This window comes from Myotis lucifugus, unplaced genomic scaffold (assembly GCF_000147115.1).
Source record: "Myotis lucifugus unplaced genomic scaffold, Myoluc2.0 scaffold_366, whole genome shotgun sequence".
NCBI lineage: Eukaryota > Metazoa > Chordata > Mammalia > Chiroptera > Vespertilionidae > Myotis > Myotis lucifugus.
Genome location: NW_005871414.1, coordinates 921,053 through 948,864, shown reverse-complemented (window position 1 = coordinate 948,864; position 27,812 = coordinate 921,053). Strand labels below are relative to the sequence as shown.

The 27,812-nt window shown below is 50.2% G+C and overlaps 1 protein-coding gene across 10 annotated transcripts in view; it reads left to right on the top strand.

Annotated features, from left to right (window-relative positions):
* Positions 1-27,812, top strand: part of FLNB (filamin B) — a 134,852-nt gene that overhangs the window by 87,465 nt on the left and 19,575 nt on the right. For 5 of the 10 annotated variants that reach the window (XR_002832320.1, XR_002832319.1, XM_023765008.1 and 2 more), the window contains 20 exons: positions 1,989-2,251; positions 3,704-4,301; positions 4,837-5,010; positions 5,866-6,028; positions 6,643-6,803; positions 9,512-9,679; positions 10,613-10,705; positions 11,505-11,628; positions 12,810-12,966; positions 13,980-14,169; positions 15,949-16,196; positions 18,681-18,752; positions 19,454-19,556; positions 20,243-20,383; positions 23,555-23,683; positions 24,423-24,596; positions 25,484-25,642; positions 25,931-26,134; positions 27,370-27,522; positions 27,630-27,752. Coding sequence is in view for 8 of the 10 variants with exons in the window: in XM_023765008.1 (XP_023620776.1) it covers positions 1,989-2,251; positions 3,704-4,301; positions 4,837-5,010; positions 5,866-6,028; positions 6,643-6,803; positions 9,512-9,679; positions 10,613-10,705; positions 11,505-11,628; positions 12,810-12,966; positions 13,980-14,169; positions 15,949-16,196; positions 18,681-18,752; positions 19,454-19,556; positions 20,243-20,383; positions 23,555-23,683; positions 24,423-24,596; positions 25,484-25,642; positions 25,931-26,134; positions 27,370-27,522; positions 27,630-27,752 (3,597 nt within the window). In the remaining 2 variants the exon portion in view is untranslated. The remainder of the gene's footprint in view (positions 1-1,988; positions 2,252-3,703; positions 4,302-4,836; positions 5,011-5,865; positions 6,029-6,642; positions 6,804-9,511; positions 9,680-10,612; positions 10,706-11,504; positions 11,629-12,809; positions 12,967-13,979; positions 14,170-15,948; positions 16,197-18,680; positions 18,753-19,453; positions 19,557-20,242; positions 20,384-23,554; positions 23,684-24,422; positions 24,597-25,483; positions 25,643-25,930; positions 26,135-27,369; positions 27,523-27,629; positions 27,753-27,812) is intronic. The other 5 variants (XM_023765006.1, XM_006101503.3, XM_006101502.3 and 2 more) reach the window with 5 other exon arrangements.

Here is a 27,812-nt window from a genome sequence, read left to right as displayed (position 1 = left end):
ATCAGAGGGACCTCCAGTCAAGTCTCCTCTCAAAAACCCGTCTCTCGTGTAAAGAGTTTTCATCCCTAACATGTCCGTACAGTAGATCACATCTGCTTTTGGAATTGGGGCCATGCATTGGGAAACCTTCATGCCAGCTTGAGGTCACCGAAGCCTCAATTTCTTACTAGTTATTTGTCCAGTGGAGCCGGGGGGGGGGGGGCGGTGAGGGAGCAGGAGCGGGGTATGTGTGGAGGTGGTCAGGAACACTCAAGGGAATATTGAGAAAATTAAATGAGCTAATAATTCAGTCCCTGGCACAGTAACTCAGTACCAGCCCTCGGTAACTGCTGGCACCACACTGGAATGTTTTCATTACAAAGCAGTCGGGCACATGGCTTTCTGGCGAGCATCTGCGGTGCCAGCTCTCCTTGGCCACGGCATCCACATGAGGGTCGGGAGTCGAGCATAAGAGCCAGCTCCCTGGCACTCGGAAGCCACAACTACCACGCGAACCGTCCCAGCTGCCCCGCCCTCATCCCAGTATTCCTTTAGCTTGTTCGGTATCTATTACTACAAGCTCATTTCATTTCGTTTAAATTAAGAAAAAAGTTTATTAGGGAAAATTTCAAGCATATAAAAGGAAAGTGAATAGTATAATATGAACACTGGTGTACTTATCACTCAGCTTCAGCAGTTTAGCATGTGATTATAAAATTATTATTTTTTTTAACCAAGAAACACATATACTGATTTTTCATCTTAAAAAAATCACAGTTAGGAGTAAATTCCACTTTAGCCATCCCCTCTTCCCTCCCTGGGGTTAACCAGAGTTATCGGTTCATTTTCTATCCTCCCAGACCCTCTCTCTGCATCTGTGCGTGGGTATCTGCCAGCAGGAAACATGGCCGTGTTTATTTTGCATGAGAGTTATGTTGCTCTCCCCAGTGTCTTCAGCCTGCCTTCCCATCAGCAGCGCTTCTGGGCGAACATTCATACCAAGTGGTGCAGCTTGGCTGCCCCTCGGTGGCACATGCTCACCTGCTCTCAGGTGCATGGGAGGCTCAGTGCGAACCCCTAGGAAAGAGAGGCCTCTTGTCCCACCCGTGAGGGTCCTATCGGGTCTCGGGACCATCTGTGAGCGCCTTCATTGACCTGTGACCCAAATGCTCGTGTTGTGAATGAGGCCAGCTCTCACTCCAGGGCCCTGAATCGAGCTTGATGCCCGCTCTGTCCCTGGGGGCAGCCAGCTCTGAGCATAGGAATGGCCACTGTCTAACCTTTCACATATCCTCTCGTCGCTCCTTTCTCCAAGACACCAAGGGTTTCCACTCCAGACCCGGTAAATCTCAATGCCGATTAGGAAAGTCCTTTGGGACGTGGACCTCCCAGGCCTCCTTGCTGTGGTTGCACAGAGCTCGTCGAGGCAGGCCCCGTGCTGCCCGGGAGTCAGGATTTCCTGGGGGGTGGGGGGGCACACTATGTTCAAGTTCCCAGGGTTTTTGTTTTGGTTCAAAGTCCTTTCCCTGTTTTTGTCAAATGCGGCCTGCTGTGCAAAGACCTTTCAAATACCAGCTCCGTGACTTTTGCCTTCTTGGCTGTAGGATTAAATTCGCTGCCAAGAATTAGTAAATAAAACACTGGCTTATGGAAATGTTTTGATATAAAGTTAACACCGAAAGTGAGTAAAGGAGAGAAGACAGTGTCAGATTGTAACTTACTGGCCAGCAAAGTAGATTGTGGAGTCAAGTAAATTTAGGTTTGAGCCCCAGCTTTGCGATCTGCTGGATACGGACCCCTGACCAAGTACCTCACCTTCCTGGGTCTCAGTTTCCCCATCGGTGAAAGCCCTTGGTTACCAGCAAATACCCCCTAGGATTGTGGTGGAAGGTGAAGGAGAGGATGTGCTGTACTAAGGCCTGGTGTACAGAATGCATTCGGTAAATGATAGCTGTCACTGTTAATATTAATAATCGCTCATGAATAATTAATTGGCTCACCTTTTCCAGGAGTGGAAGTTGGGAAGGATCAGGAGTTCGCCATTGACACCAGAGGGGCGGGGGGCCAAGGGAAGCTGGACGTGACGATCCTGAGCCCCTCGAGGAAGGTGGTGCCCTGTCTGGTGGCGCCGGTGGCGGGCCGGGAGAGCAGCACGGCCAAGTTCATCCCGCGGGAGGAGGGGCTCTACGCCGTGGATGTGACCTACGACGGACACCCTGTGCTGGGGAGCCCCTACACGGTGGAGGCCTCGCTACCGCCCGATCCCACCAAGGTCAGCTTTTGTGTTTGTGGGAGAACATGTCCCCTGCTATCTAATACACCAGAACTAGTCCTTCTCTGATCCTGGGAAACACCTTTACAAAACCCTGTTGTGATGATAGTCAGTTCTCCGTGGCTGACAGTAGTTCTCTCTCCTACGGGTCAGCGTACAGGGTCCTGTGAGCAGCTGGGCCCCTCCCTGCTCCTCCTCTCGCTGCCTGGCTGTGAGGGGCTGCCCTTCCCCCAGTTCAGTTCCTTCATTTGTTTTTTGTTTTTTATTAAATGTTTTTATTGATTTCAGAGAGGAAGGGAGTGGGATAGAAACATCAATGATGAGAGAGAAACATCCTCGATCAGCTGCCTCCTGCACGCCCCCCACCGGGGTTCGAGCCTGCAACCTGGGCATGTGCCCTGACCAAAAATCAAACCGTGGACCTCTTGGTTCCTAGGCTGACACCCAACCACTGAGCACACCGGCTGGGCTGTTCCTTCATTTATTTGTTAGTGTAATAATGGTACTGGCTTCAAAGCGAGCCTGTCGGGTAGGGGAGACGTGAATGTGGAGGCCTCCGCCGGCGCCTGGCACACAGTGAACTCTCCCACGGATGCTGTACTAATTAATATAAAATAGGCCATTCTCATGATCGCTTCTTCCTAGTAGTCACGAATCAAGGGTGTTAGAGTATTCCCAGTGGTCTGAGTGGCATGAATCCTATAACACTGTCTGGGATGAAAGCTTCACTCTCCCCTCTCCCTCTTTAAAAACAGTTTAATATTTTTGTTTTTACATTTTTACTAGACTTTATTTTTTTAGAGCAGTTTCAGGTTCACAGTAAGATTGAGAGAAAGATAAGAGGTTTCCCTGCCCCACACATGCATGGCTTCCCCAGCGGAGTGGTCCATCTGTTAAAGTGATGAGCCTACATTGACACCATCATAACCCAAGTCCATGGTGCACATGGGGGTTCGCTCTTGGTGTTGAACCGTCTGTGGGTTTAGACGAATGTCTAATGACGTGTAGCCACCATCACAGTTATTTTCTCATGATGCAGAATTGTTGAGGGAGGTGTAGCAGCCAAAGCAACAGTGAGGTTATGCAAGCTGTTCTGTGTGTGTTTGTGGGCCTGGATGGGAGGCCTCCAGCTCTGCCTCTGAGGTCTGGAAGCTGGGGAAGCCCGGAAGGTGGGCAGGCAGGAGAGAGGGCGTGTGCTCTGGCTTCAGAGGCTGCACCTCTCTGCTGGGCCTCTCAGCGCTGATTCGTTCATAGCCACATCTCCCTTACCCTTTTTCAGCTCTAACTCAGTGGTGTGAGTGAGTGTGTCACAACCTGGGCCCCAGGGAAAAGGCCACTTAATTGAGATGCAGTTCAGTGCTGCTTAAGGGCGTGGGTGTTGAAAGCAAGTACTGGCTGGGCAGCAATATGGGTGTCAGGCAGCGTCTGACTGTTTATTCCTTCCTCACGTAGGTGAAGGCCCATGGGCCTGGCCTGCAAGGTGGTCTTGTGGGCAAGCCCGCCAAGTTCACCATCGACACCAAAGGGGCTGGGACCGGAGGTTTGGGCCTCACCGTGGAAGGGCCGTGCGAGGCTAAAATCGAGTGCTCCGACAATGGCGACGGGACCTGCTCCGTCTCTTACCTTCCCACAAAACCCGGGGAGTACTTTGTCAACATTCTCTTCGAGGAAGTCCACATCCCTGGTTCTCCCTTCAAAGCCGACATTGAGATGCCGTTCGATCCCTCCAAAGTCATGGCGTCGGGGCCAGGCCTGGAGCGCGGGAAGGTGGGCGAAGCCGGGCTGCTCAGCGTGGACTGTTCGGAGGCCGGTCCCGGGGCGCTGGGCCTGGAGGCCGTCTCGGACTCGGGAGCGAAGGCTGAGGTCTGTATCGAGAACAACAAGGACGGCACCTACGCAGTGACCTACGTGCCCCTGACCGCCGGCATGTACACGCTGACCATGAAGTACGGCGGGGAGCTCGTGCCCCACTTCCCCGCCCGCGTCAAGGTGGAGCCTGCCGTGGACACCAGCAGGGTCAAAGCCTTTGGGCCAGGAATAGAAGGAAAAGGTGGGTTCCATCAACAAAAAGAGGGGGGCTGCAAACTGCCCCCCACCCCCCACCCCGGGCAGCCTTTGTCCTAAACCAGTGATGGCGAACCTATGACACGCGTGTCAGAGGTGACACGCGAACTCATTTTTTTGGTTGATTTTTCTTCGTTAAATGGCATTTAAATATATAAAATAAATATCAAAAATATAAGTCTTTGTTTTACTATGGTTGCAAATATCAAAAAATTTCTACATGTGACACGGCACCAGAGTTAAGTTAGGGTTTTTCAAAATGCTGACACGCCGAGCTCAAAAGGTTCGCCATCACTGCCCTAACCTGTGCACAGTGGTTGTGTTGTCACTGGCTGAGGCTGCCCTAGGAGGGGCTCCTTTCTGGCGTGTGTGGTGGGAGGCACATTAGCTTCCTGACTTTGAGCGTCAGACCACTTGTCTGCTGTCACTTAATTGTGTCTTAAGTGTTAAGAACCTTGTTCTTGGGTTGCTCCCGTGTCCGAGGTGTTGGTGACGTTCTTACCCATGCGATTGCTCTGCAGACGTGTTCCGTGAAGCCACCACCGACTTCACTGTCGACTCACGGCCCCTGACGAAGGTGGGGGGCAACCACATCAAGGCCCACATTGCCAACCCCTCGGGGGCCTCCACCGAGTGCTTCGTCACGGACAATGCTGATGGCACCTACCAGGTGGAGTACACGCCCTTCGAGAAAGGTGAATAGACTTTTCCTTGGATGTGACCCTTGTTCAGAACTGTGCTTGGCCCTTGCCTCCTGGAGGCTGAGGCTGAGGTCTGCCCGTGTGCTCAGTGCATCGTCTCAGCAGAGGCACTTGCAAAGTGACGGGGACCGTGTGAACCCACCTCCCCAGCAGAGCCGCCCACGCAGGGCTGGCGTTCTGGCCCTGTGGTGTGACAGGTGGGCTGGGTCTGGCCTGAGCCTCATCTGAGCAGTGATGGGGTGATACCACGGATGTTGCTCATTTGTGTAATTTTTTTTAGCACATTGATTTCTTTCCTGAATATTAAGAATTATAAAACATTTTGATAAATGGTAAAAGCGTAAAGAAAAACATCAAACTACCATATATTCTCGTTACCTGGATATATGATCCCTGTAAATATTCTGGTATAGATATTTTAATCTCTTTTTATAGATGCATGCATATTCTATTTTATGGATTTTTCTTTGTCTTTTGGTTAATGACTGGATGGAGTTTTCCCAAAACAGGGTAGTATGTTTAAAATGACTGACTTCAGTGTAGACCTAGTGACATTTGTTTGCAGGAGAGACCGTTTGTGTGTGTGTGTGTGTGTGTGTGTGTGTGTATGTGTCTGTGGGGGGGAGGGTGGGGATGGGGGTATGTGAATGCCAAGTGAACAGAAAGCATAAATAGACTATTTGTATTTTTTTAAAATCAGATTATACCAATATTACGGTTTCTTTAACCTGCCCTTTTCAAACAACATAGTAAAGCATGCAGACATGAATGTGAAATAAAACCCTGGAGTAGAGTTTCCCACAGCTGGGCAACCCCTGTACGACATGTTTTGTTTGTTGTTTTGAACAGGCCTCCATGTAGTGGAGGTGACATACGATGATGTGCCCATCCCAAACAGTCCCTTCAAAGTGGCTGTCACCGAAGGCTGCCAGCCATCTCGGGTTCAAGCCCAAGGACCTGGGCTGAAAGAGGCCTTTACCAACAAACCCAATGTCTTCACTGTGGTTACCAGGTAAGCAAGGCCTAGGGTTGTGTGTTGACTCCATAAAAGGAGTAGCCCTCAGCAGCTTAACTCTTTTGAAGAAGTTCTGTGGGTGTTGCCTGCATATGTATAAAGTCTCCCAATTTTTGAGAGGCTTTTTGTTCATGATACAGGAGGCATTTTGTTCTGTAGAGACTTACATTACAGAGAAAGACCAAGTATAGCAAAAAGGTACCAGAAAGCACTGATAATAACAGTCATAAAACTACTGAGCAATCCAGGCCTAGATGGAAGCTCTTTAACCTGACAGTGCTGACATAGACAGCCAATCTCATCTCTGAGTGAAATATGAGAAGAATTCCTATTGAAATCCGTCACAGGCACTTACCTGAATTGTATGTGCCGTTGTAGCCAATGCAATTAGATAAGAAAAATAAATGAAGGATGAGCATCGGAAAGGAGGGTTCAAAGCTGTCTTTATTTATATTACATCCTTGAGAAATTCCCCGTGTGCGCAGTGTCATAGTAGTTGAGCTGAGTTGGCCAAATGGGAAATTTATAGAGGGATTTTAAATGAATTTTGTCAACAAGCAGACTGGCATGAACCACCAGTGCTACTTTGCTTTCTTTTCCACACTTTCCAGAGGGGCAGGAATTGGTGGCCTTGGCATAACTGTCGAGGGACCATCAGAGTCAAAGATAAACTGCAGAGACAACAAAGACGGCAGCTGCAGCGCCGAGTATGTCCCCTTTGCTCCGGGAGATTACGATGTTAATATCACGTATGGAGGCAATCACATCCCTGGTAAGTTCTCCCTCAGAGAGGAACCTGAAGAAGAGTTGATTTTGCATGAAAGCTGGTTTGATTTTGCGTATCTCCCTGAATAAGAAAAATAGCTGCCCTAATCCGTTTGGCTCAGTGGATAGAGCGTCGGCCTGCGGACTCAAGGGTCCCAGGTTCGATTCCGGTCGAGGGCATGTACCTGGGTTGCGGGCACATCCCCAGTAGGGGGCGTGCAGGAGGCAGCTGATCGATGTTTCTCTCTCATCGATATTTCTAACTCTCTATCCTTCTCCCTTCCTCTCTGTAAAAAATCAATAAAATATATTTTTAAAAAAAAGAAAGAAAAATAGCTGACATTTGCAGTCACTGCAAAGGGAGAGTTTCCCTTAGGGCTGCATCTCCAAGAATATCCCAACTCCCAGCAGGACCAGTGCCGTGATGAAAAAGTGTTGGCTTGGAGTTTTGACTGACAATCGCCTTCATGTGTTGGAGAACCTAGTTCTTAATTTGAAGGAAAGCTGTTTATTTACAAAGTTGAAAATCTCCACTTTATTTTGTGGTTGGTTCTTACTCATCTTATACCGGTCCATGCATCTTGTTTTCTATTTTTCAATTGACAGTCCTGGTAGCTGATAAAGACACACAACTCAAATTCTTTCATTTCTTTTCTATGGAATGATATACTGTATACGTTTACTGAAAAACAGGGTTTGTCATCCTCAGAACTGTTGATATTTTGGGCGGGGTAATTCTTTGTTGTGGGGGCTATTCTGTCCATCGTAGGGTATTTAGTGGCCCATTTTTTGGCAACCAAAAATGTCTCCAGATATTGTCATATGTCCAGTGGGGGACAGAATGACCCCTAGTTGAGAACCACTGCTATACCCGATTCAAACAGTAAAGAGATATATGACTTAAGTAAGTAAGGGCCCTCCAACGTTCATGTTCCAGCAGGAGGAGTTTTTACAGGTTCTAGTTCTGTTTATTGGATGAAACATTTGCCACCCAACACACATTGAGATGTGTAGGTGAGTGTGTGGTGTGGTGTGGTGTGGATGCAAGTTCAGGGTCTCGAGGGCGGCTCCTAAATCAGCTTATGCCTTGTCTCAAGAGTGGTGAGAAAGAGGGCAGAGTCCCACCCCGAGAACCCCAGAGCAGGAGGAGCCTTGGGTGGGGCAGTGTTCTTGCCCTGCAGGCCATGAGCCCAGGGTGAGACCGAGGGGAAGGGGCAGGCTGAGGGTCCTATTTTCAGGTTTCTGGATTGGCTCCCCGGAAGCTGGAGTGTCCCCGGGACCACACATACGTTCCTGACTGTCGTTCTTTCACCTTGTCGTGTACAACCGCACACACACTCACAATCACTTTTTCTTTCTTTCACGTTGATCAGAAAGCATTGATATTCTGCTCAAAGTAATTCTCAGATGTTCATTTAAGCATTAATTTATTTAAGGCATGCCAGAAACGGTTTGGCTCAGTGGATAGAGCGTCAGCCTGCGGACTCAAGGGTCCCAGGTTCGATTCCAGTCGAGGGCATGTACCTTGGTTGCTGGCACATCCCCAGTGGGGGGCGTGCAGGAGGCAGCTGATCAATGTTTCTCTCTCATTGATGTTTCTGGCTCTCTATCCCTCTCCCTTCCTCTCTGTAAAAAATCAATAAAATATATATTTTTTTAAAAATAAAAAAAAAATTTATTTAAGGCAGTATTTGTCCTCAAACTTGACCTTGTAGCTGTTGCAATATAGGTTTTAAATTCCTGTAATCACTTACCAAGGGGAATTCAGCCGTGGACCAGACAGTCAAAGCTCCTGGCCTCTGGAAGCTTCTCGTCTATTGTTTATGGCACTGAAATTCATGGTTTAACTGCTGTGAAAAAAGAGCAGGGCTCAGTGACAGTGTACAGAGCCATGGGTACCTTTTGGAGTTTTACCAGCTCTGCAGTTCATGGGATAGGACAGTAGTTCAGAGAATGTCGCCAGGGATGACCTGGTGGCTCCAACCAGGCAGGCAGCCGTGGAGATGAGCATCTCCTGGCTGTGGACGCCGCAAAGCTATTTTGGCTTTATTGGGAAAGTCTAGAGGACCCTCTGCTTCGACATTCCCCTTGCAGGAGAGGGTGAGAGTTTGGCCTGTGTCTGATCCCTGAGCTTGAAGCAAATGGCCATCTGTATAACAACAGAAAAAGACCCATATTCAAAGTTTCATACTCTGTTGCTTCCAAATGCCAGTTGCTTCTAGACCCCAGAATTTTCCCAGGCAGCGTCTTTTAGTGGAGTGTTGGCTGTTTGTCTTAGTGTCAGGCTTCATAGCTAAGGTAACTGGGGAGGTGCTGCTGTGAAATATTCAGCAACCTGTTGGCTTCTAATTTGCTTTCATGGGAATTTTAGTTGGTTAAACATTGGCCCAGTTTTTCCTGGCCTGGTACAAACCCATAGTGGGGTTATTTTTAACAAGGTATCCTGTGTTAGCCGCAACGGCATATTGGTTTCCTCTGGTGGTCTGTTTGTGGTGGCTGTTTGGACCACTGGATCGCCTGGGATGAGTGCATCGGCAAGGAGGTCTGCCATGGTTGATTGATGATGTCTGCCTGGGGTATGGATCAGGGGAGTGACACAGAATGCTTCATATCTGCCACCTTGAACTTAAAGTTATCTTGCTGGTGCTTGGTTGCTCTCATGCTAAGTTCAGACAACTTCCAATGGAGCTCAGAATCCCGTGGCCTCTTTTTCAGGCAGCCCCTTCAGGGTTCCTGTGAAGGATGTCGTAGACCCCAGCAAGGTCAAGATTGCCGGCCCCGGGTTGGGCTCCGGTGTCCGCGCCCGCATCCTCCAGTCCTTTACGGTGGACAGCAGCAAGGCTGGCCTGGCTCCCCTGGAAGTGAGGGTCGTGGGCCCACGAGGTGAGTACGCATCCTGCCTTCCTGCTGACATTCAGCTTGCCCAGGGGGAGGCAGCCGTGACCTGGAGCAGGCACTTAGCTTTTGAGTTTGGTCATGAACTTAGTTTTTTTAATTTTTAAAAATTGATTTTTAGAGACGGGGAAAGGGAGAAGGAGAGAGAGAGAGAAAGAGAAACATGGCTGAGAGAAGCATCAATCGGCTGCCTCCTGCACGTCCCCTACCAGGAACCCACAACTCAGGTTCAGTTCTTTAAAGTAGTGAGATGAAGCAGGTAGTGTTGGGCTCTCACATGTGTAATAATTGTGCAGCTGCTTCATCTTGTGTTTCGGGGTATGTGAGGTGACGGGGGTTGGTCTGGGTTTGGGTGGGTGGTGGCCTCAGAGGTGGTACCTCTGTTTGAAATGCCTTCATGCTCACGTGGAACATCCCCCACATTTCTGGACATGACAGCTACTCAGCCCACTTGCCACCTGGCTTTGTCACTGTCCCAACCCCTTGGAGAGAGGGGGTCTCTTTGGGGGATGGGCTTTGTTGACAATTCGGTCCGCCCTTTTGGCACCCGGGAAGTGTGGTTTGGTAAGATGAGCAGGCCGTTTTGGGACAAAGCACTTAAGTTATCTTAAATTTCTTAAATTATCTGGATTTGTCCCTGATGGTGTGTTCATAGAAGTGCAGGTAGGGGAGCACCTTTTTTGAAGAGGAACTTTCTCCTTGAAGGAGTTAGTTCAGTAGGAGGTTATGCCCTTTAAAACTCATGGTAGAAGCGGTTTGGGGAAATGAGGTCATGAGGCTAGAATTTGATTGTACGGAGTTTCTGAGCCTCTGTGTGTATCCATGCGTGTGCGTGAGAGAGTGAGTGGGGAGGAGGAGGGGGAAGCTTAGATATGTCCCTCTGGTATGGAGGATTCTTAAGTAACAGCCTTTTAATTTTAGCTGATGGGACAGATTCCCAGTCATGGCGCAGCCCCTTGAAAGCCATTTCAGAGTTCTTTAAAGGGGACCCGAAGGGTGACTTTATGGAGACAGGTTTGCATTTTCCTGTTGGCTGCTGCTCTCATTTATGTAATCGGAATGCCTCTCGCTGGCCTCACCCCCGAAATTGCCTTGTACATGCCTCCTCTGCTTTGCTTAATGCGCATGCTATGCTTTGGTTAACCTACCCTGCAGTTGACCCATCCTTGAGGCTTGTGTTTAGAACTGGGATCTAGAATCTACCGACCCAATGCATGCCTTGATTATGTTTTAACATAATCTCCAACTGTCTCCCGCATGCATCACATTGATGGCTCCCTCACCCCATGAGAAGGACACCCTCACCTGCCCTGCACTTACACCCAATGTGCTGCCCCTTTGGTCTTTGCCAAAGTGGCCACAAGTCTTGACTGACCAGCCCATTGGTTAATTTTTGCTGTTCGGAGTTCTGGACTCTGTGGCCCTTTCTCAGCTATAGAGTAAAGTTTGCTGCATCTTAAGCATGCCTAACCAGCTTGAAAGGATGTTACAGCATGTCTGCAACATGCACCTTCACCACACGCCCTCCGGGAACAAGTGCGGGCAGTCTCCTTAATTATACTCTAGAGCTGACTGAGGTACTTCAGCCAATAACAAGCTAAAGGTGTCTCTTGGAGTCATTCTGCAGCCATGCATTGAGGATCCTGTCTCCTGTAATTTCCTAGGCCTCTGATTGTGGCCTGCTTGCATTCATGTTACTCATCAGTGGAAACCAATACCTGTTGGGGATGAATGTGATCCTTTTTGAATGCAGCCCAGGGTGGAGGGGAGGGAAGGGGAAGCAGTTCCTCAGACCTCTCATCTCTGCCCTCAGGCCTGGTGGAACCGGTGAATGTGGTGGACAATGGGGATGGCACACACACGGTGACCTACACCCCATCCCAAGAAGGGCCGTACATGGTCTCTGTTAAATATGCTGATGAAGAGATCCCTCGTAGGTAAGCTCTTGACACTTAGGGAAGGGGTGCAAACCAGAGTCTAACCCACCCCTCCACAGGGTTCACCAGCATTGCTCTGGTGGCCCACCCACCCATCCATCCATCTGATCTGCAGGTACCACGGAGAACCTTTGTGGCTCCTGCCCCTAGCCCAGTGATGGCGAACCTATGACACGCGTGTCAGAGGTGACACGCAGACTCATTCTTTTGGTTGATTTTTCTTTGTTAAATGGCATTTAAATATATAAAATAAATATCAAAAATGTAAGTCTTTGTTTTACTATGGTTGCACATATCAAAAAATTTCTACATGTGACACGGCACCAGAGTTAAGTTATGGTTTTTCAAAATGCTGACACGCCGAGCTCAAAAGGTTCGCCATCACTGCCCTAGCCTCCCCCTGCCCCTTTCTGCCATTATTAACTTAAAGCCAAGCTGAAATTAGGAGTTGGGAATTTGGGGGGGAGGATGCATTAATTTATCAGTCTTTTTTCTTCTGATGCTGCAAGTAGTTTTCTGATTCAGGCAAAGACTTTTACTTTTTTACTTGAGGATTTGGTTGACAATAGCATTCCCACAAGGGTTTGGATAGAAATCTTGTTCCTCATTCATATTAATACAGAAAGTATTGCATAAGCTCTTTACTTCCCACATCGGCCTTCAAAGGTTTTTTAAAATCATACTTAAGATCAAAAAGCTTTGTCCATACCCCAACATACATATTTTACATAAAGATATGTATGTATCTCTAGCTAAATAGAAATGTGATTTATAAATTGTATTTATGTATTCACTTTACTAATAGCATCTAAAGCATACTAAAAATAGAAAATAAGCGGATGAGGTAAAATATTAAAACTGAAATTTCAGTGTTCTCTTCCTATTAACCATTGTTTTAGCATAATAAAAGTAGGTTAAATGTGTCTAACCCCATGTTTCCCAAACTAATTTTGGAATTAGTTTATATCCCCTGGATTGCAGTCAGGGAAGGCTGGTCTGTTGTATGAGGGTTACTGCCTCATAATTGTAAATTTCTGCTGGACTTAAGGCATTGACTAAACTCACCATTTTATCTGCTGCAGAAATCCTCTTTGCAGTCCCAGTTCCTTTGTGTAAGAGAGGTCAGATGGAGCAGGGTTGATGTGTATCCATCCTGACCGAGGGTATGTGTGTCTGTCAAGTCCCTTTAAGGTCAAGGTCCTTCCCACATATGATGCCAGCAAAGTGACAGCCAGTGGCCCGGGCCTCAGTTCCTATGGTGTGCCCGCCAGTCTTCCTGTGGAGTTTGCGATCGATGCCAGAGATGCCGGGGAAGGCCTGCTTGCTGTTCAGATAACGGTAACTTTGAGTTCTTTCCTGGAGTCAGACTAATAAAGCCTAATTCTCTGGCCAGAGGTAAGAACCAGGATGTTAATAACCAGCCTCTGGCAGGGTACCAATGTTTGACAGATTGTTCCCCCCAGAGAGTCAGTCAGTGTGCACGGGGACATGCATGCTTGTCTGAGAGGTCTGAGGCTATAGCCCAAGTACCACCTTTTGGTGAATCTCATGTATTTGCCGTTATAGCTAGTCCTATGTTTTGATGTTAAAATGTTAACTTACTCATTGGATTCGTTAGGACTCAGTTCTGCTGCATATCATGAGCCCCAAAATAAGAGTGGCTTCAACATGTGTAATTATTCTCTCCTGTTAAAGGAGCCCAGGGCAAGGCACCTGGGTGCTGTGGCTCATCAATGAAGCAGCCCCATCTCTCTCCTCCTCTGTTCTCGTGTGTGGCATCTGTCCTTCAGGTCTCCTCGTGGACCGTGAGGCCGTGGTGGTGCCCTGGTCATTGATCCACGGGGCAGGCTAGAAGGAGGAAGACAGGCAGACGGGAGAAATAGGGCCTTCCAATCAATCAGCTCTCCCAAAGAGCCCTTCATCCTCCCTCACAAGACTTCCACTCCCTTCTCATTTGCCAAAGGACGCTGGGAAGTGCAGTCTTCTGTTCTGGGAGCAGTGCACCTAGCTGAGGATTAGGGTCCTATTACTGAGGAGAGAAGGGAGTGAGCGTGGTGATGTGCAAGCAGGTTCTCTGCCCCCCTTGGGGCATATATCAATGGATTGGGGGATAAAACACTATTTGTTCACTTGACAGAAAAATTACTAAAAATTGATTGTGTCCATCGTGTTGTTAAAGGGATCTGTGACCTCTCCTCTTCCTACCAAAAAATCAAGTTGTGTTAAGCCAGTAATTCTGTCTCCTCCCACTGGAGGCACTAATTAATGAGCAACATGTGTCAAGGTTTTCCATGAATTGTTTCTACGTCTTGAGGACAACATCCTAAGTAGCATTTCTCCGTGCTCCACAGGACCAAGAGGGAAAACCTAAAAGAGCCGTTGTCCAGGACAATAAAGATGGCACGTACGCCGTCACCTACATCCCCGACAAGACTGGTCGATACATGATCGGGGTCACCTATGGGGGGGATGACATCCCGTTGTCTCCCTACCGCATCCGGGCCACACAGACCGGCGATGCCAGCAAGTGTCTGGCCACAGGTGAGTGCAGGTCAAGAGCCTGAAAGCCAGGGTCTATCCCTTCTCTGCCATGTAATAGCTGTGTGATCGAGGCAAGATGCTCAACCACTCTGAGCTTCAGTCAGACTTAAAGTGAAGATCTTTTTTTACAACATTTAAATTCAAGAACCTCTTCTAAGGATCAGAGACTGTTTCACATGCTCCCTTCAGCAAAGATTAGATGAGGTCACCATGAAGAATGCTTAGCACAGTGCCAGGCACATGGAAGCTATAATTATTGTATTATTTTCGAAGTGGGTGCATTTGTTGAGACATAACTGTAATGCTGCTCCCATGAAAAGCAGCGAATGTATGCCTTTCATGAGTTGTTAAATTATTCAGGATCACCTCAGGCCACTATGAGAAACACATTCAATTATCTAGGTTTTTCCCTCAACACTTGGGACTGATGTCTGAGTCTCTCGGGAATTCTCCAGGAATATTTGAGCATCACAGTTCCTTCCATTTCTAAGAAACAACTATTGGGAGTCTGTGGGTCCTTCCGTTTCTAAGAACAGCTCTTATAGCTCTGATGCTGCTTCAAGCAGATTTAAAACATGGATCCCCATGTCTGAAAGGAAACAGACTTGCTTCTCTTTAAATAAAATTAAACATAGGTGCCCCCTGGATGTGTTCTATTTCTCTCCTATCTTGTTTTGCTTTGAATGGAGACAATCTTTTGGCTTTCAGGGCAAGCTTGTAAATTGCTCGCCTTGGCCCTTTTTTGGCCCACCCATGGCAAAATTTGAGAAAGTTTGAAATAGTGGCCAGTCTGCCACATGCTAGGTCTGGATTATCGTTGTTAACCTGAGGGCATGTAATACTGGGAGGTGACTTCCTCCTGGCTTTCCCTTCCTTAGCTCAGGCTGACTCCTGAGCAGACAGACACGATGCTCTGCTTAGCCTGGGAGCTCCTATAGGCCACACCCCTGGTCTGTCATTCAGGGGATTCCAAAGTCTGGCTTCTACTCATGTCTGAACAGCATGTTCTTATCCCTGTTGTTTCTGCCCACTCTGCTTTGGGTTTTTTTGTGTGTGTTTTGTTTTTTGGAGGTTTTTTTGCCAATGTGCTTATAATTTACACTTTTCTGCACTTCCTGATGTTGTGTGGATCCTGTGTAAAGGGATCTACAATAAGAAAGAGAGACTGGTCATTGTTTCGGGACCGAGGTTGAACGTCTTCCCTGGCCAGAAGCACCCACCCTTCAGAACTCAGCCATTTCCCCTTTTCTCAGGAAGCCCTCTGTCAATGTGGCAACCCTGGGATAGAACTTTTAGAGGACACCTCTCTGAAGAACAACTGAGGATTTTTTCCTGCAACTTAGTTCCCCCTCAGGACTTCCACAGCAGGTTGAGCTGTCATTCTTGGTGCCCGACCTGTATCCCACTGCTCTGTTATATTATGAGCATCTCAAGAACAGAAACTGTGTTTTGCTCACGAAAGTCTTCCCTGGCCAGAAGCACCCACCCTTCAGAACTCAGCCGTTTCCCCTTTTCTCAGGAAGCCCTCTGTCAATGTGGCAACCCTGGGATAGAACTTTTAGAGGACACCTCTCTGAAGAACAACTGAGGATTTTTTTTCCTGCAACTTAGTTCCCCCTCAGGACTTTCCCAGGTGATTCCTGGGACATCCCTGTATGTGGTGGCCGTTGAAGGTCTAACGTCTATAGATGCAGACAACACAAAAGCGTGGATTTGAGTTTAGGTCTCCAGGGTGACTGTCCACAGCTGAAGCTTCTCTCCTCCTGAACTTTCCTCCAGGTCCTGGAATCGCCTCCATTGTGAAAACCGGCGAGGAGGTGGGCTTTGTGGTTGACGCCAAGACTGCCGGGAAGGGGAAAGTGACCTGCACGGTTCTGACCCCGGACGGCACTGAGGCTGAGGCCGATGTGATCGAAAATGAGGATGGCACCTATGACATTTTCTACACGGCTGCCAAGCCAGGCACCTATGTCATCTACGTGCGCTTCGGTGGCGTGGATATCCCCAACAGCCCCTTCACCGTCATGGTAAGGAAAGTCCCTCCTCTGCAGCCTCTGTTACTGGCAGAAACAAAATAGCTGCTATTTGTTAAACCCTGGCTAGCACAGCCCCTTCCACTTTTTTCTTGAAAGCTTTTTTTTCTTAAGCAGTCATGACCTTTTAGGGACACTCCAGGATCCCAGACAGCCTTTGGCTCTAAGAGTTGTTAGGGAATGTTACCAGCTACCAAGTATCCATCATGCTAAGGGTCTTAGGCAGTGCCCTAGCCTAAGCACAGTTCAGAAAGATAAACTGACAAAAAACATAAGGGGAACATTATACTTTTTTATTCTGCTGTTCTCCCCCTTCCTGCTCCCCCATCACCATGGTCTTCAGGAGAGAGAGACTTGACTTTGGTGTCTCATGACTCAGAGGACCTCCAGTTGTGCTTTGGAGAGATTCAGACTTTGCATGTGAAGGGAAATAGCTTGTCTTTTAAAACTAGGAACATCTGGGGAAAAGAAACCATTATACACACACTTCTAGGCCAAAGAATGACGCGGCTCTTTAATTTTCAATCTGAGTGACTTTTAGATCTCTCTCTGGTTATTAAGGTTCTTCATCCAGGAAAGCAGTTAGACACCTTAGCAGCATTCGCTCAGTTAACCCTCAAAGCAAGCATCGTTGGCCCTTTTACAAATGAGCTGTAGGAGGAGGGGTCAGACTCAAGTCCACGGAGCCCAAAGCGCCCGCTCTAGACAGCTGCTGAGCGCTGTGCGGTCCCTCACCCAGTGTCCTTTGAGACCGTGGCCGCAGCCACCCTTGGCTGCAAAGTTCATAGGCCTCAGTGACCTGGCCCCATGCACAGCCTTCAAAGCCCCTTCCAAGGATCACACTTTCTGCAGCCACGGAGAAGGGCATGGAGACTCCATTTCAAACGGGAGCCCGAGTCTCTCTTCCAACCGTGTGCCGTGTGTTGCAGCTCTTTCCCTTCCCGTCGACGTTTGTTTATCTGTGAATGTGCCAGAGGTCTGGAGGCTCTTTCACGTCTCAAGGATACAAACACTTGTCAACTTTGACGCTGCTCATTTGGGAGTGCTTTTCTCCTTCAGGGCTGGGAGAAACACAGCAAGAAACGAGGTGTCCTTACCCCAGAGGAGGGTCCCATCTGGGGTTTTATCTGGTTGGTTCGGATCGGGCAGGGTCATTTTGGCAGACACGTCAGAGACCTGAAGTGGGAGCCACCAAACTCATTAGGAATGAATGTCCCCTTGACCCTGGGATGCACAAAGGATACTTTGGATGGACACACTGCCCCCAACCACAGCTGACGGCACAAGCGCGCATCACCCACAGGACCAGGCTTGGGTCTCCCTCTCCCCTCCGAGCTTTCTCCAGCCTCACCAACGGGCACTGACTTTCTTTCCATTGGCTCCTTCTGGGTAGATTCCCTGCCTCCCTCTACAGTCTTGGGGCCAAAAGGCCACGGACACCCAGTACTGCCTTTGCAGCAAATGTCGTAGGGAGACTGGGTGGGCTGGTTCAATTCTGTGTACCACGAAGGAGACATGCACGGGAAGTCACGGGTCTAGCAGCTTATCTGCTCATCACTGTTGAGAAGTCCTGACTCAGAGGCCATCACGTAGCCATTGAAAGATCTTCCTCCCTGGCGGTGTGTCCCTGAATGTCCCCAATCTGAGAGGCCCCTAGAAGCAGGGGAGAGGGCTGTTCCGAATGTTGCTGCTCACCAAGCTGCCTTGGTGAGTGAAGCTCCCTTTCGGCAGATGACAAAGTACCCGAGAAGGAGGGAGCATGGGCACGAGGGCCTGCCTCCACAGGGAGGCCTTCCGATGCTTGTTTGATTTGGCAGGAGAGGGAACCCCTCCCTTATTAGGTCAGTTGGATCAGGGACATGAAGTCTGATTTTTTAAAAATTTTTATAAAGACTTTTTAAATATGAACTACTGTAGACACTTACCAAGTAACAGGAAACCACCTGCCCAGTTTCATGCTGCAGAGGCGACGAGTGTTAGGGTTTCCCGTCTTTTTTGTGCCGGGATCACACCATGCACATTGCTTTGCAATTTGCTTCCTTCCCTCATCGTGACATGGAGGCCCTTCCATCTTAATTCCCCGGACTTGACCAGCTCTCCAGAAGGGACAGACTCCCACCATCTACGTAGCTGACTCCCTTACAGATGGACATTTAGGTTGCTTAAGGTTTTCATGACCACAAACAGCTCTGGTGAAACCACTTGCACGCATCACTTACCTATGGACTTTCCTGCTAGTATTTCTATAGATCTGCTTCCTAGGAATGGGGTCATGGGTTCAAAGGGCATGTGGATTTGACATTCGAAGAGAGGACGTCAGCTTGCTCTCCACAAGGGTAGAGAGAAGGCAGAGCGAGAGGCTTTCTGCTGTGCAAGATGAGCAGATGGGGAGGGAGCAGCCCTCAGGGTGTAGAACCTACTGAGTAGCAACATCCCTCCAACAAGACTCCCTACTAACCTCCATTTGCCACCAACCAGGCCACAGATGGGGAAGTCACGGCCGTGGAGGAGGCACCGGTAAATGCATGTTCCCCTGGATTCAGGCCCTGGGTACACTTTTTTTTTCCTCTTTTTTTGCATTTCTGTGTTTACTCAGCCTTCATTTCAGAAAAGCTACAGCCCGCTTCTGGGGATTGCTTAAGCCCTCTGGGTGTCCTGGTCATTGGTCTGTCCCCCACTGATCAGTCCATCACAATGAGCCCTGCTTTCTCTGCAATGAGACCCACCATGTCATCGTCTGCGCTCCACGAATCGCCCACCGTCACGTCTGATCATGCTCGGTGCAGTGTGTCTCTGTTTCAAGAGAAAGAGGGACAGCTGTCTTCGGCCCTCCTGCTGACTCTCGCACATTTGGTTTCTGTTCAGAGGGAAAGCCACCTGCTGCTACTTTCTGCCACTTAAAACACACCTTCTTTTCCAGGCCACAGCAACTAAACCTTTCCAGGTGGAGCCTCTTGGGACTCACAGACATTTCTGTCTCTCACTTTCCCACTTTCCCACAGGAGCTTCTGGGAATTTTACAAGCGAATCGCCTCATGGTTTTTAGCAATTGGTCGGCACGACGTCTCCAAGCCCTCGGGTTCTGCTCCGGCCCCAGGGCCAGTTGGACAAAGCCCATACCACCTGGGCCGCCCCCTCCCCAAATCCTGGCTGCACTGGCTTGCAAAATTCCCAGTTGCTCTGCCCCCTGTAGCTTCACTAGCCCACGCTGTTGTCCACTTCACCCAGTGACCACTGCTTCCTGTTTTCAGGTCACCGAAGAGGCCTATGTCCCAGTGAGTGACATGAACGGCCTGGGCTTTAAACCTTTCGACTTGGTCATTCCGTTTGCGGTCAGAAAAGGAGAAATCACTGGTAAGCACTGTCATGAAAGCTGTCTCATTCTCGCTCACTCGCACTCTCTCGCCTGATCGGTGATTCGCGGTGGTCCCATCGGTCCCCCAGACCTGCGTTCCTGATCCCAGCGCCCCTGGTTCTTGTGCTAGGGATTGGGCCATGAGCTCCTCAGATTGCAGAACATGCCGTGTATCTGTGTGTGCCTCTGAAGAGGTGGTTCATGTATAATTTGCATCATATCCCGGAGAGAGCTGGAGGTTCTCTCTGGGTAGAGAGCTACTGTGTTTAGATACTTCTCAACTGTTGGGTTCCTGTTCCCCCTTTTCCTGCCTCTCAGCTCCCACTTTCCCAGGTGGTGTTGACACAGGTCTGTTGTGCGGTCACTTTCTCTGCCGGCCTCCTCTTTCTGCCGGCTTCTCCTTGGGTGGAGGCTCTACTGACCCTCTCCTCACAGTCAAGTCCTGTCAGGATTCTAACTTGTCTTTACAAAGTAGGAAACCCTTTCCTTAGGAGTTGCTGCTGCATTTTGTGGGAGCAGAAGGAACAAAATCAAGGGAAATGCAGGTCTGTTTTCCTGTCCTGGAACGTGGGTGTTTTAGGCAGCAGTGAGTGTTCTTGGGTCTGAAGGCCACCTGTGCCTCCGTGCGGCTTCTCCGGGGGCAGTCGCTGGTAGGCTCATGGCCCTGTCTCCCTGTGCTCCATAGGAGAGGTCCACATGCCTTCTGGGAAGACGGCCACACCCGAGATTGTGGACAACAAGGACGGCACGGTCACCGTCAGATACGCCCCCACGGAGGTGGGGCTCCATGAGATGCACATCAAGTACATGGGCAGCCACATCCCCGGTGAGTCGGGCTCCGCGCACGCCCTGCGGGGCTCCAGGACTCAGGAGCCTGGGCTTCTGGGAGGTTTGCTGACGTACAGCCCCCAGCTGTGTGGGAAACAGGTGGCAGGTTGGGGAATGGAGTGTTGGCGTCCCTGTGAAACCGAACGGCCTGTGACCCCAGCAGATCCAGCTGATTTCCAGAAGGGATGATGCAGGGCCTTAGGGCTGTGACTGTTTGTCTTTGTCACGATTTCGAGTTTGGCCAAAGGATGAGCTGGAAGGAAACTGTGAGGCGCATCGAGGGACTTTCCAGCCTGGCCTGCTGAGCCCTGTGTGGCGGGGGGTTGGGGGCGGAGGAGGAGGTTGCAAGAAAAGGACAAGCTGCCTTCTTCTTCTTTTTATTAATATTTCTTTATTGATTTCAGAGAGGAAGGGAGAGGGAGAGAGAGAGAGAAACATCAATGAAGAGAGAGAATCATTGATCGGCTGCCTCCTGCATGCCCCACACTGGCGATCGAGCCCGCAGCCTAGGCATGTGCCTGCCCGGGAATCGAACTGCGACCTCCGGGTTCATGGTTTGATGCTCAGCCACTGAGCCACGCTGGCCAGGCCCAGCTGCCCTCTTGTCACACTGCCCTTGACGAGGAAAACCAGCTCATGTTTCGTGTCCACCGTCCAGCACTGTGTTATTCTTGTTCTTTTTCTTAAAAATTCCTTAAATACATCTCTTTTTTTTTTAATTTAATATTTTGCCACACCACACACATGTGGGCCACATACACAAAGTTTAAAAAATGATGTGGAGAAAGGTGTCCTTCCCACCCATAATGACCCTCACTTGCCCTCTGACTCTTAATCTTCTATGTTGGGTTTCAGAATATGTTTAAGACCCTACAAGCAAACAGGAAGATAGATTTCTAATCCTTCCTCGTTTTTTACATAAATAGTAGCATCCTCTACACATGATTGTGTCCTTGTCCTTTTTATCTAACGGTGTATGCAGGAGAGCTTTGCACGTCCAAATAATGGAGCGTCTTCGGAGAGCCCGCCCACTGGGTGGACCGTGGGACGTTAACACTTGGAGTGCGGGTGAATTTCCCGCCAAAATATAAGATGGCTCTGTCTTTTGGTTTTGTTCCATCCACCAAAAGGGTGGATTACAAACAAATATTTGGTAATACGCAGTTACAATCGGCCCGAGTTTACACGTTTCCCGCACTCCACCGCAAATCTATATGAACCGAGTTAAAGACGGCTCCCGCGGAGTACGCGCAATTCACGCGAGCCGACTTAACTCGTTTCCCGCGCTCCAAGTGTTTAACCATTGCCCCCGTCGGAGGAGAGTTAGCCTCAGCCCCTCCCTTTGCCACAGCGCATAGCCTTTCCCGTTCAGCACGTCCCACTGGCAAAGGCGGACCTGGGAGGTGTGGTTCTGTGGGAGGAGTTTCTGGCCACAGGGACAGGCATCCATCATGTTGCTAGAATTGCCAAGTTGCCTTTCATCGGGGCTCTTCTGACTCCCACACGTTCCAGCGATGGAGGAGGACGCCTGCTTTTCCCCAGATCAGCCAGTGGATTATGCTACCCAGTTTTGGGATCTTTGCCAAACGGATGGTTGCAAAAACAGTATCTCTGTGTTGCCTTATTTGTATTGCTCTTGTGAAGGAGATTGAGCAACTTTCTAAATGTTTAAGCACCATTTGTATTCCTTTTTCTGTGAACTGGACGTTCGTATCCACGGCCTGGTTTCTCTGTTTGGTTATTGGTCCTTTGTGGTGTTCGTTTCTGGGAGCAATTTCAATACTGGAGAGAGTAGCCGTTGGTGATAGGAGTTGCAAATACTTCTCCCAGTTTGATGTTTGCTGTAGTTTATGTGTATATCTGGGCATAATATTTGTTCAAAGCAACTGTGTGTTATCTGCTTCTATTTAAATACCCCAAAGATACAGATGTAGAGAAAGTAAAAAAAAAAATGTCTTTCTCCCACTTCCTCCTACCTCCCTGCTGGTCTGTGTACGGATGTTTCTCTTGGTACCAACAAACATGCCTATAATTTTGTTCTGTTTTATTTTTAAAGGAATGGGATAATGATATTAATATTATACAGCAACTTGCCCTTTTCTCTTTTTAATGCAACACATTGTGGATAATCTCTCAAGTTAGGGCATACAGGCTCCCTCATTCTTTGATGACCTGAGAGGAGAGCCTTGTTTATTTAGCCAGCCCCCTATTTGGAAGCCAGCTCTGGTCTTCCGAATTTGCATCTGGCCACTGTGGAAATGGAAGTGCTTGCATGGGACTGGGGTGCTGGGGTGTGTGTAAGGGGGTAGAGGGCGGGGGAGAGTAGGTAGAGAGGACCACAGTGGGATAAAGTCCCACATAGTGTGGGGTGGGCTTAGAGGGCCTTACATTTTGCCTTCCCCAAAGACCTTTCCAGCTGTGCTCCCTCTGGTAGTGGGTTATTTCTTCACATGGTTGGCCGTTTCCTCCTAATTCAGGAGAGGGGAACGCCCAGCCCATGGCCCACAAAATCATTTGGTCTGGCCTTCCCAAGGCATCAGGGGTGAGTTAATTAAATGTGTGACCAAACAGAGCAGGCTAATTCTTTACGTTGATAATGTTGTGTGGCCTGGGAATGGTGTTATAAATATCCAAATGGCCCTCAGCAGAATAAAGGCTCCCCACCCCTGTCCTAACTAGTCACCTTGAGCTGGACTCCCCTGTTTTATTCAGCGCCCCTCTCGTCCGGGGCAGCCTTAGGATTGTTTTTCTTGTGTAACATTGAAGGAGCAATAGTGGTAGACGCCGTTGGTGTCCTCGCATGGTGATCTCCAGCAGAGGCTCGGTGCGCGTTCTGCCTCTGCGTGGGAGACGCCACACCTGCCTGTGGTTAGCAGCGGTTCTCAACCCGTGGGTTGTGACCTCTTTGGCGGTCAAACGACCCTTTGACAGGAGTCGCCTAAGACCATCCTGCATATCAGATATTTACATGACGATTCATCACAGTAGCAACATTACAGTTATGAAGTAGCAACGAAAATAATTTTATGGTTGGGTCACAACATGAGGAACTGTATTTAAAGGGCCAGAAGGTTGAGAACCACTGCGTTAGAGGAAGGTGAGCACCGCTGTCCGAGGTCTGCATTCCCCCGCGCTGAGTCCATTTTGTTTGTGATCTTTGCTCACCCAGAGAGCCCGCTGCAGTTCTACGTGAACTACCCCAACAGCGGGAGCGTTTCCGCTTACGGTCCAGGGCTGGTGTACGGAGTGGCCAACAAAACCGCCACCTTCACCATTGTCACCGAGGATGCAGGAGAAGGTACTGTGACGTGTGTGTGGTTACATGCTTTCAGCTTCCCCTTTGAGAATCCAGCAGACACGATCCCAGGGCAGCTTTTAAAAAGAAGGCTGTTGGGTAGTAGTGTTTATCTTCTTTGTTTCATGTAAATCTCAGGCACAGCTGCTCTGTCTTCCACCCACAACGGGACTTTTTGAAGTTCCTGGGGTTCTGATTGAAATCAGATCCACGCTGTGAGCTGCTTTATGTGATTTGCCTGAAATTTAAGTGTTTTGGTTGATGACGTTTTTGGTTTTGTTCTTTTTGCACATGTACGTGTATCCGCGGGACCACATGAGTTATTTGGCTCTGGGTGCATGTGCATTGTCTTTGTGGAGATTTTAAAATCTGTGTTTCTCATGGGATCTCCACATGGCCTCCAGCCTGACCAGCATGGCAGCGTGTGTGACGCTTCCACATGTGCGGTTGACGTGCGGGGCTCCAGCCCTTTCTCGTCCGCACATTCCGAAGAGCAGTGAGACCTTCGGGGTGACTTCAGGGCCAGCATCTGGTCTGCCCTTCACCGGGCATAAGCAAAGAGCTCAGAGGTGGGGTGCGGTGCCATAGTCACTGAGTTCTGACCTACGCCCCTTGCCCGCGGCTCACGTGGCCCGTGCCAGTCTGGCGCTCCCGACCTCAGGGCTGCCCTGGGTGAGCTGCTGTCCGTGTGGGAAGAAGGGAACACGCCCTGATGGCCCTCCCTCCCTGCGCCCACTCACAGGGGGTCTGGACTTGGCTATCGAGGGGCCCTCAAAGGCCGAGATCAGCTGCATTGACAACAAAGACGGGACGTGCACCGTGACCTACCTGCCCACCCTGCCAGGCGACTACAGCATCCTGGTCAAGTACAATGACAAGCACATCCCTGGCAGCCCCTTCACCGCCAAGATCACAGGTAGGGTTGCCTGACCTGCTGGGGCCTCCTCGTGGGAGGCCTGGCCACCCCGGCAGCCTGTCTCCGCATCAGACCAGGGCAGCAGGCGAGGTGCCTGGGTTTAGGTTTCACAGAGACTCACTGGGGAGAAACGGGGGGTGCAAGGCCAACTTTGGGCAGGCTAATCCCCCCCTCAGCTGGTAATCCAGGGAAAAGCACTCACATTTGGAGGGCCATCATTTTGTCCAGTCTGTCTCCTGCATGCCAGTGGAAGGCCCCCAGATAGAGGCTTGCAAATCATACTTATTGCACGGATATGTGGGCTCACCGATGCCCTTCTGCATCACGGCTGGGTAATTATTCTCTCCCATTTTACAGATGGGAAAACGGAGGCTTGGAGAGATAGTGCTCAGCCAAGTTTCCAAGTGGGTACTCTAGGGTGCAGATTGAGGTTATCTGACTCAAAGGCCTGCCGCTCACCTGTGTGCTCGCTGTGTTCGGATCCTGCGCTCGGTGGGTCATAAAGAAGATGCGCAGGGCGAAGGTCTTGCCCCTGAGTTGTTCAGGCCTGTGCGAAGCAGCCAGCAGCCCTGTGCGGAGCAGGATGAGTGTTTACCTGGGAAATGCCCAAGGGGATGGCAAGCAGGTGGCAGATGCCTTCACCGGCAAAGGCTCATTTAAGGAGTGGTCTGTGAGGACTCAGGCTCCAGCTCCTGCCAGCATCGGGCCTTCCCTTCACCAGGCATAAGTAGAAGTCATTCACTGTTGATTAGGTCCACGAGGCGTGCTTTTTCACTTAACTTTGGGTAACTGCTTCAGGCTGTTCATCTGTACACGACATGTGGGGTGAAGGCTGCGGAGCGAGGGTGACCACGTGTGACGGGCTGTGTTTGGGGGGTGTTTCCCAGATGACAGCAGACGGTGCTCTCAGGTGAAGTTGGGCTCTGCCGCCGACTTCCTGCTGGACATCAGCGAGACCGACCTCAGCACGCTGACGGCCAGCATTAAGGCCCCGTCCGGCCGTGACGAGCCCTGTCTCCTGAAGAGGCTGCCCAATAACCACATCGGTGAGCCGGGCTGCCTTCCTGGACTGAGCTGGGAGCCTTTGGTGGGAGATGGGGATTCCTTCGGTCCTTTCGGGGGAAGTAGGTAGCCCCCTGGAGTGTGATACATAAGCCTGCTGGGTCACGTGAGTGCATTTCCGTGTTGTGAGATTGACCACCCTTACGTACAACTGGGGGTAGCCAGGAAGTTAGGGAGTCATATGTCCATTCCTGCGAGTGTGTCTGCCTCCCAGCTCCTCTCCTTCATCCCCTGTCCCTCCTCTTACAAACCCTGATGTGTGCCCGGTCCAGGCATCTCCTTCATCCCTCGGGAGGTGGGTGAACACCTGGTCAGCATCAAGAAGAATGGCAACCACGTGGCCAACAGTCCCGTGTCCATCATGGTGGTCCAGTCCGAGATCGGTGATGCCCGCAGAGCCAAAGTCTACGGCCGAGGCCTGTCAGAAGGCCGGACTTTCGAGATGTCGGAGTTCATCGTGGACACACGAGATGCAGGTCTGTGGGTGGTCCCAGGCGAAAGGCCCGGGGTGTTTTCATCCTATCAACTCCCTTTTCTTTCTGAGCATCCTTCAGACTGTCTGTCCTTGTACCTGCATTATCACGTAAGCCCCATGACCACCTGGAAAGTAGGTGTTGTCTTGTTTTCTAAATGAAGAACCTGAGGCTCACAGGGGTCAACAGCCCCCTGCTTCTGGCATTTGAACCCAGAGCCACTACAACTCCCAGATCTCTCTCTCTCTCTCTCTCTCTCTCGTTATCTGTACTCCCAACATCCTGCTCTCAGCTCCCCAGGTCTCCTGGACTCATCCCCAGCAAAGGCTGTTGGGCCAGCTGGCCAGGACCGTGTTCCGCTCACAGTGCTTTCGTGGAAATGATGAATCTCTTCCCGTTTCCTCTCTGAGATGGTTTGAGTAGCCTGGGCCTCCCCAACCTACTGCCACAGCCAGCGCCTTCATCTTCCGCCTTCTTGAGTGATGGCTGAATTGGCGACTTCCAGACAAAGCCATAGTCCTGGGGGAAAGGGCTGGGCAATTTCTGGTCCAGATGGGCAGTTCCTCGTGTTATTAAACCTTCGTATCTGCTGTCTTCGTGGTCCCCTGGCTAGAGATCCAGGGCAGCTTAAAAATTCAAATGTTCAGGCCGGAGGCTGGCGATGAGCCCTCGAGGCAGCGCATGCCGTTCTTGGAGGCGTGTGGGCAGTGTTTTCCCCGGTGGGTTCTGCAGGACAGGTGCTCCGAGGGACAGTGGGACATCCTCCTCCAGGAAGTGGTCCTGTGGTCAGAGTCATGTTCAGCAGGTTGTTCCACTGCAGGACTTCTCAGAGCCTTGAACCAGCTCCTCTGCCTGGGGCTGTCTGCAGCAGGGATTGCAGCGACTTTCTTTTTTTAAAAAATATATTTCATTGATTTTATACAGAGAGGAAGGGAGAGGGATAGAGAGTTAGAAACATCGATGAGAGAAATATCGATCAGCTGCCTCCTGCACACCCCCTACTGGGGATGTGCCCACAACCAAGGCACGTGCCCTTGACCGGAATCGAACCTGGGACCCTTGAGTCTGCAGGCCGACGCTCCATCCACTGAGCCAAACCGGTCAGGGCCACAGCGACTTTCTTTTTGCTCTCTGGAAATGGCAGTATGAGTTTCCGGGGTCTGGTGTCCGCTCTGCATGCACCGAGCTCCCCCTTCCAAATGAGTTGCTGTCAAAACAGCCCCGGCTCCGTGTCGCAGGTTACGGCGGCATATCCCTGGCGGTGGAAGGCCCCAGCAAAGTCGACATCCAGACGGAGGACCTGGAGGACGGCACCTGCAAGGTCTCCTACTTCCCCACCGTGCCTGGGGTTTACATCGTCTCCACCAAGTTCGCCGACGAGCACGTGCCCGGTACGCGTGGCCCCCTCTGCCCTCTCTGCCCGCTGCTTGTTTTCTGTAAGGGCTGGGCTCTGCCTCGGGCTCTGGGTTGCTCACGTAGACCCTCTCGGTTCCTGCAGGGAGCCCGTTTACCGTGAAGATCAGTGGGGAGGGGAGAGTGAAGGAGAGCATCACCCGTACCAGCCGAGCCCCATCTGTGGCCACTGTTGGGAGCATCTGCGACCTGAACCTGAAAATCCCAGGTGAGCATGAGGGGCTCATGGATCAGGGCTGAGGGAGGGGGCGGGGGGGGGGGGCAGGGG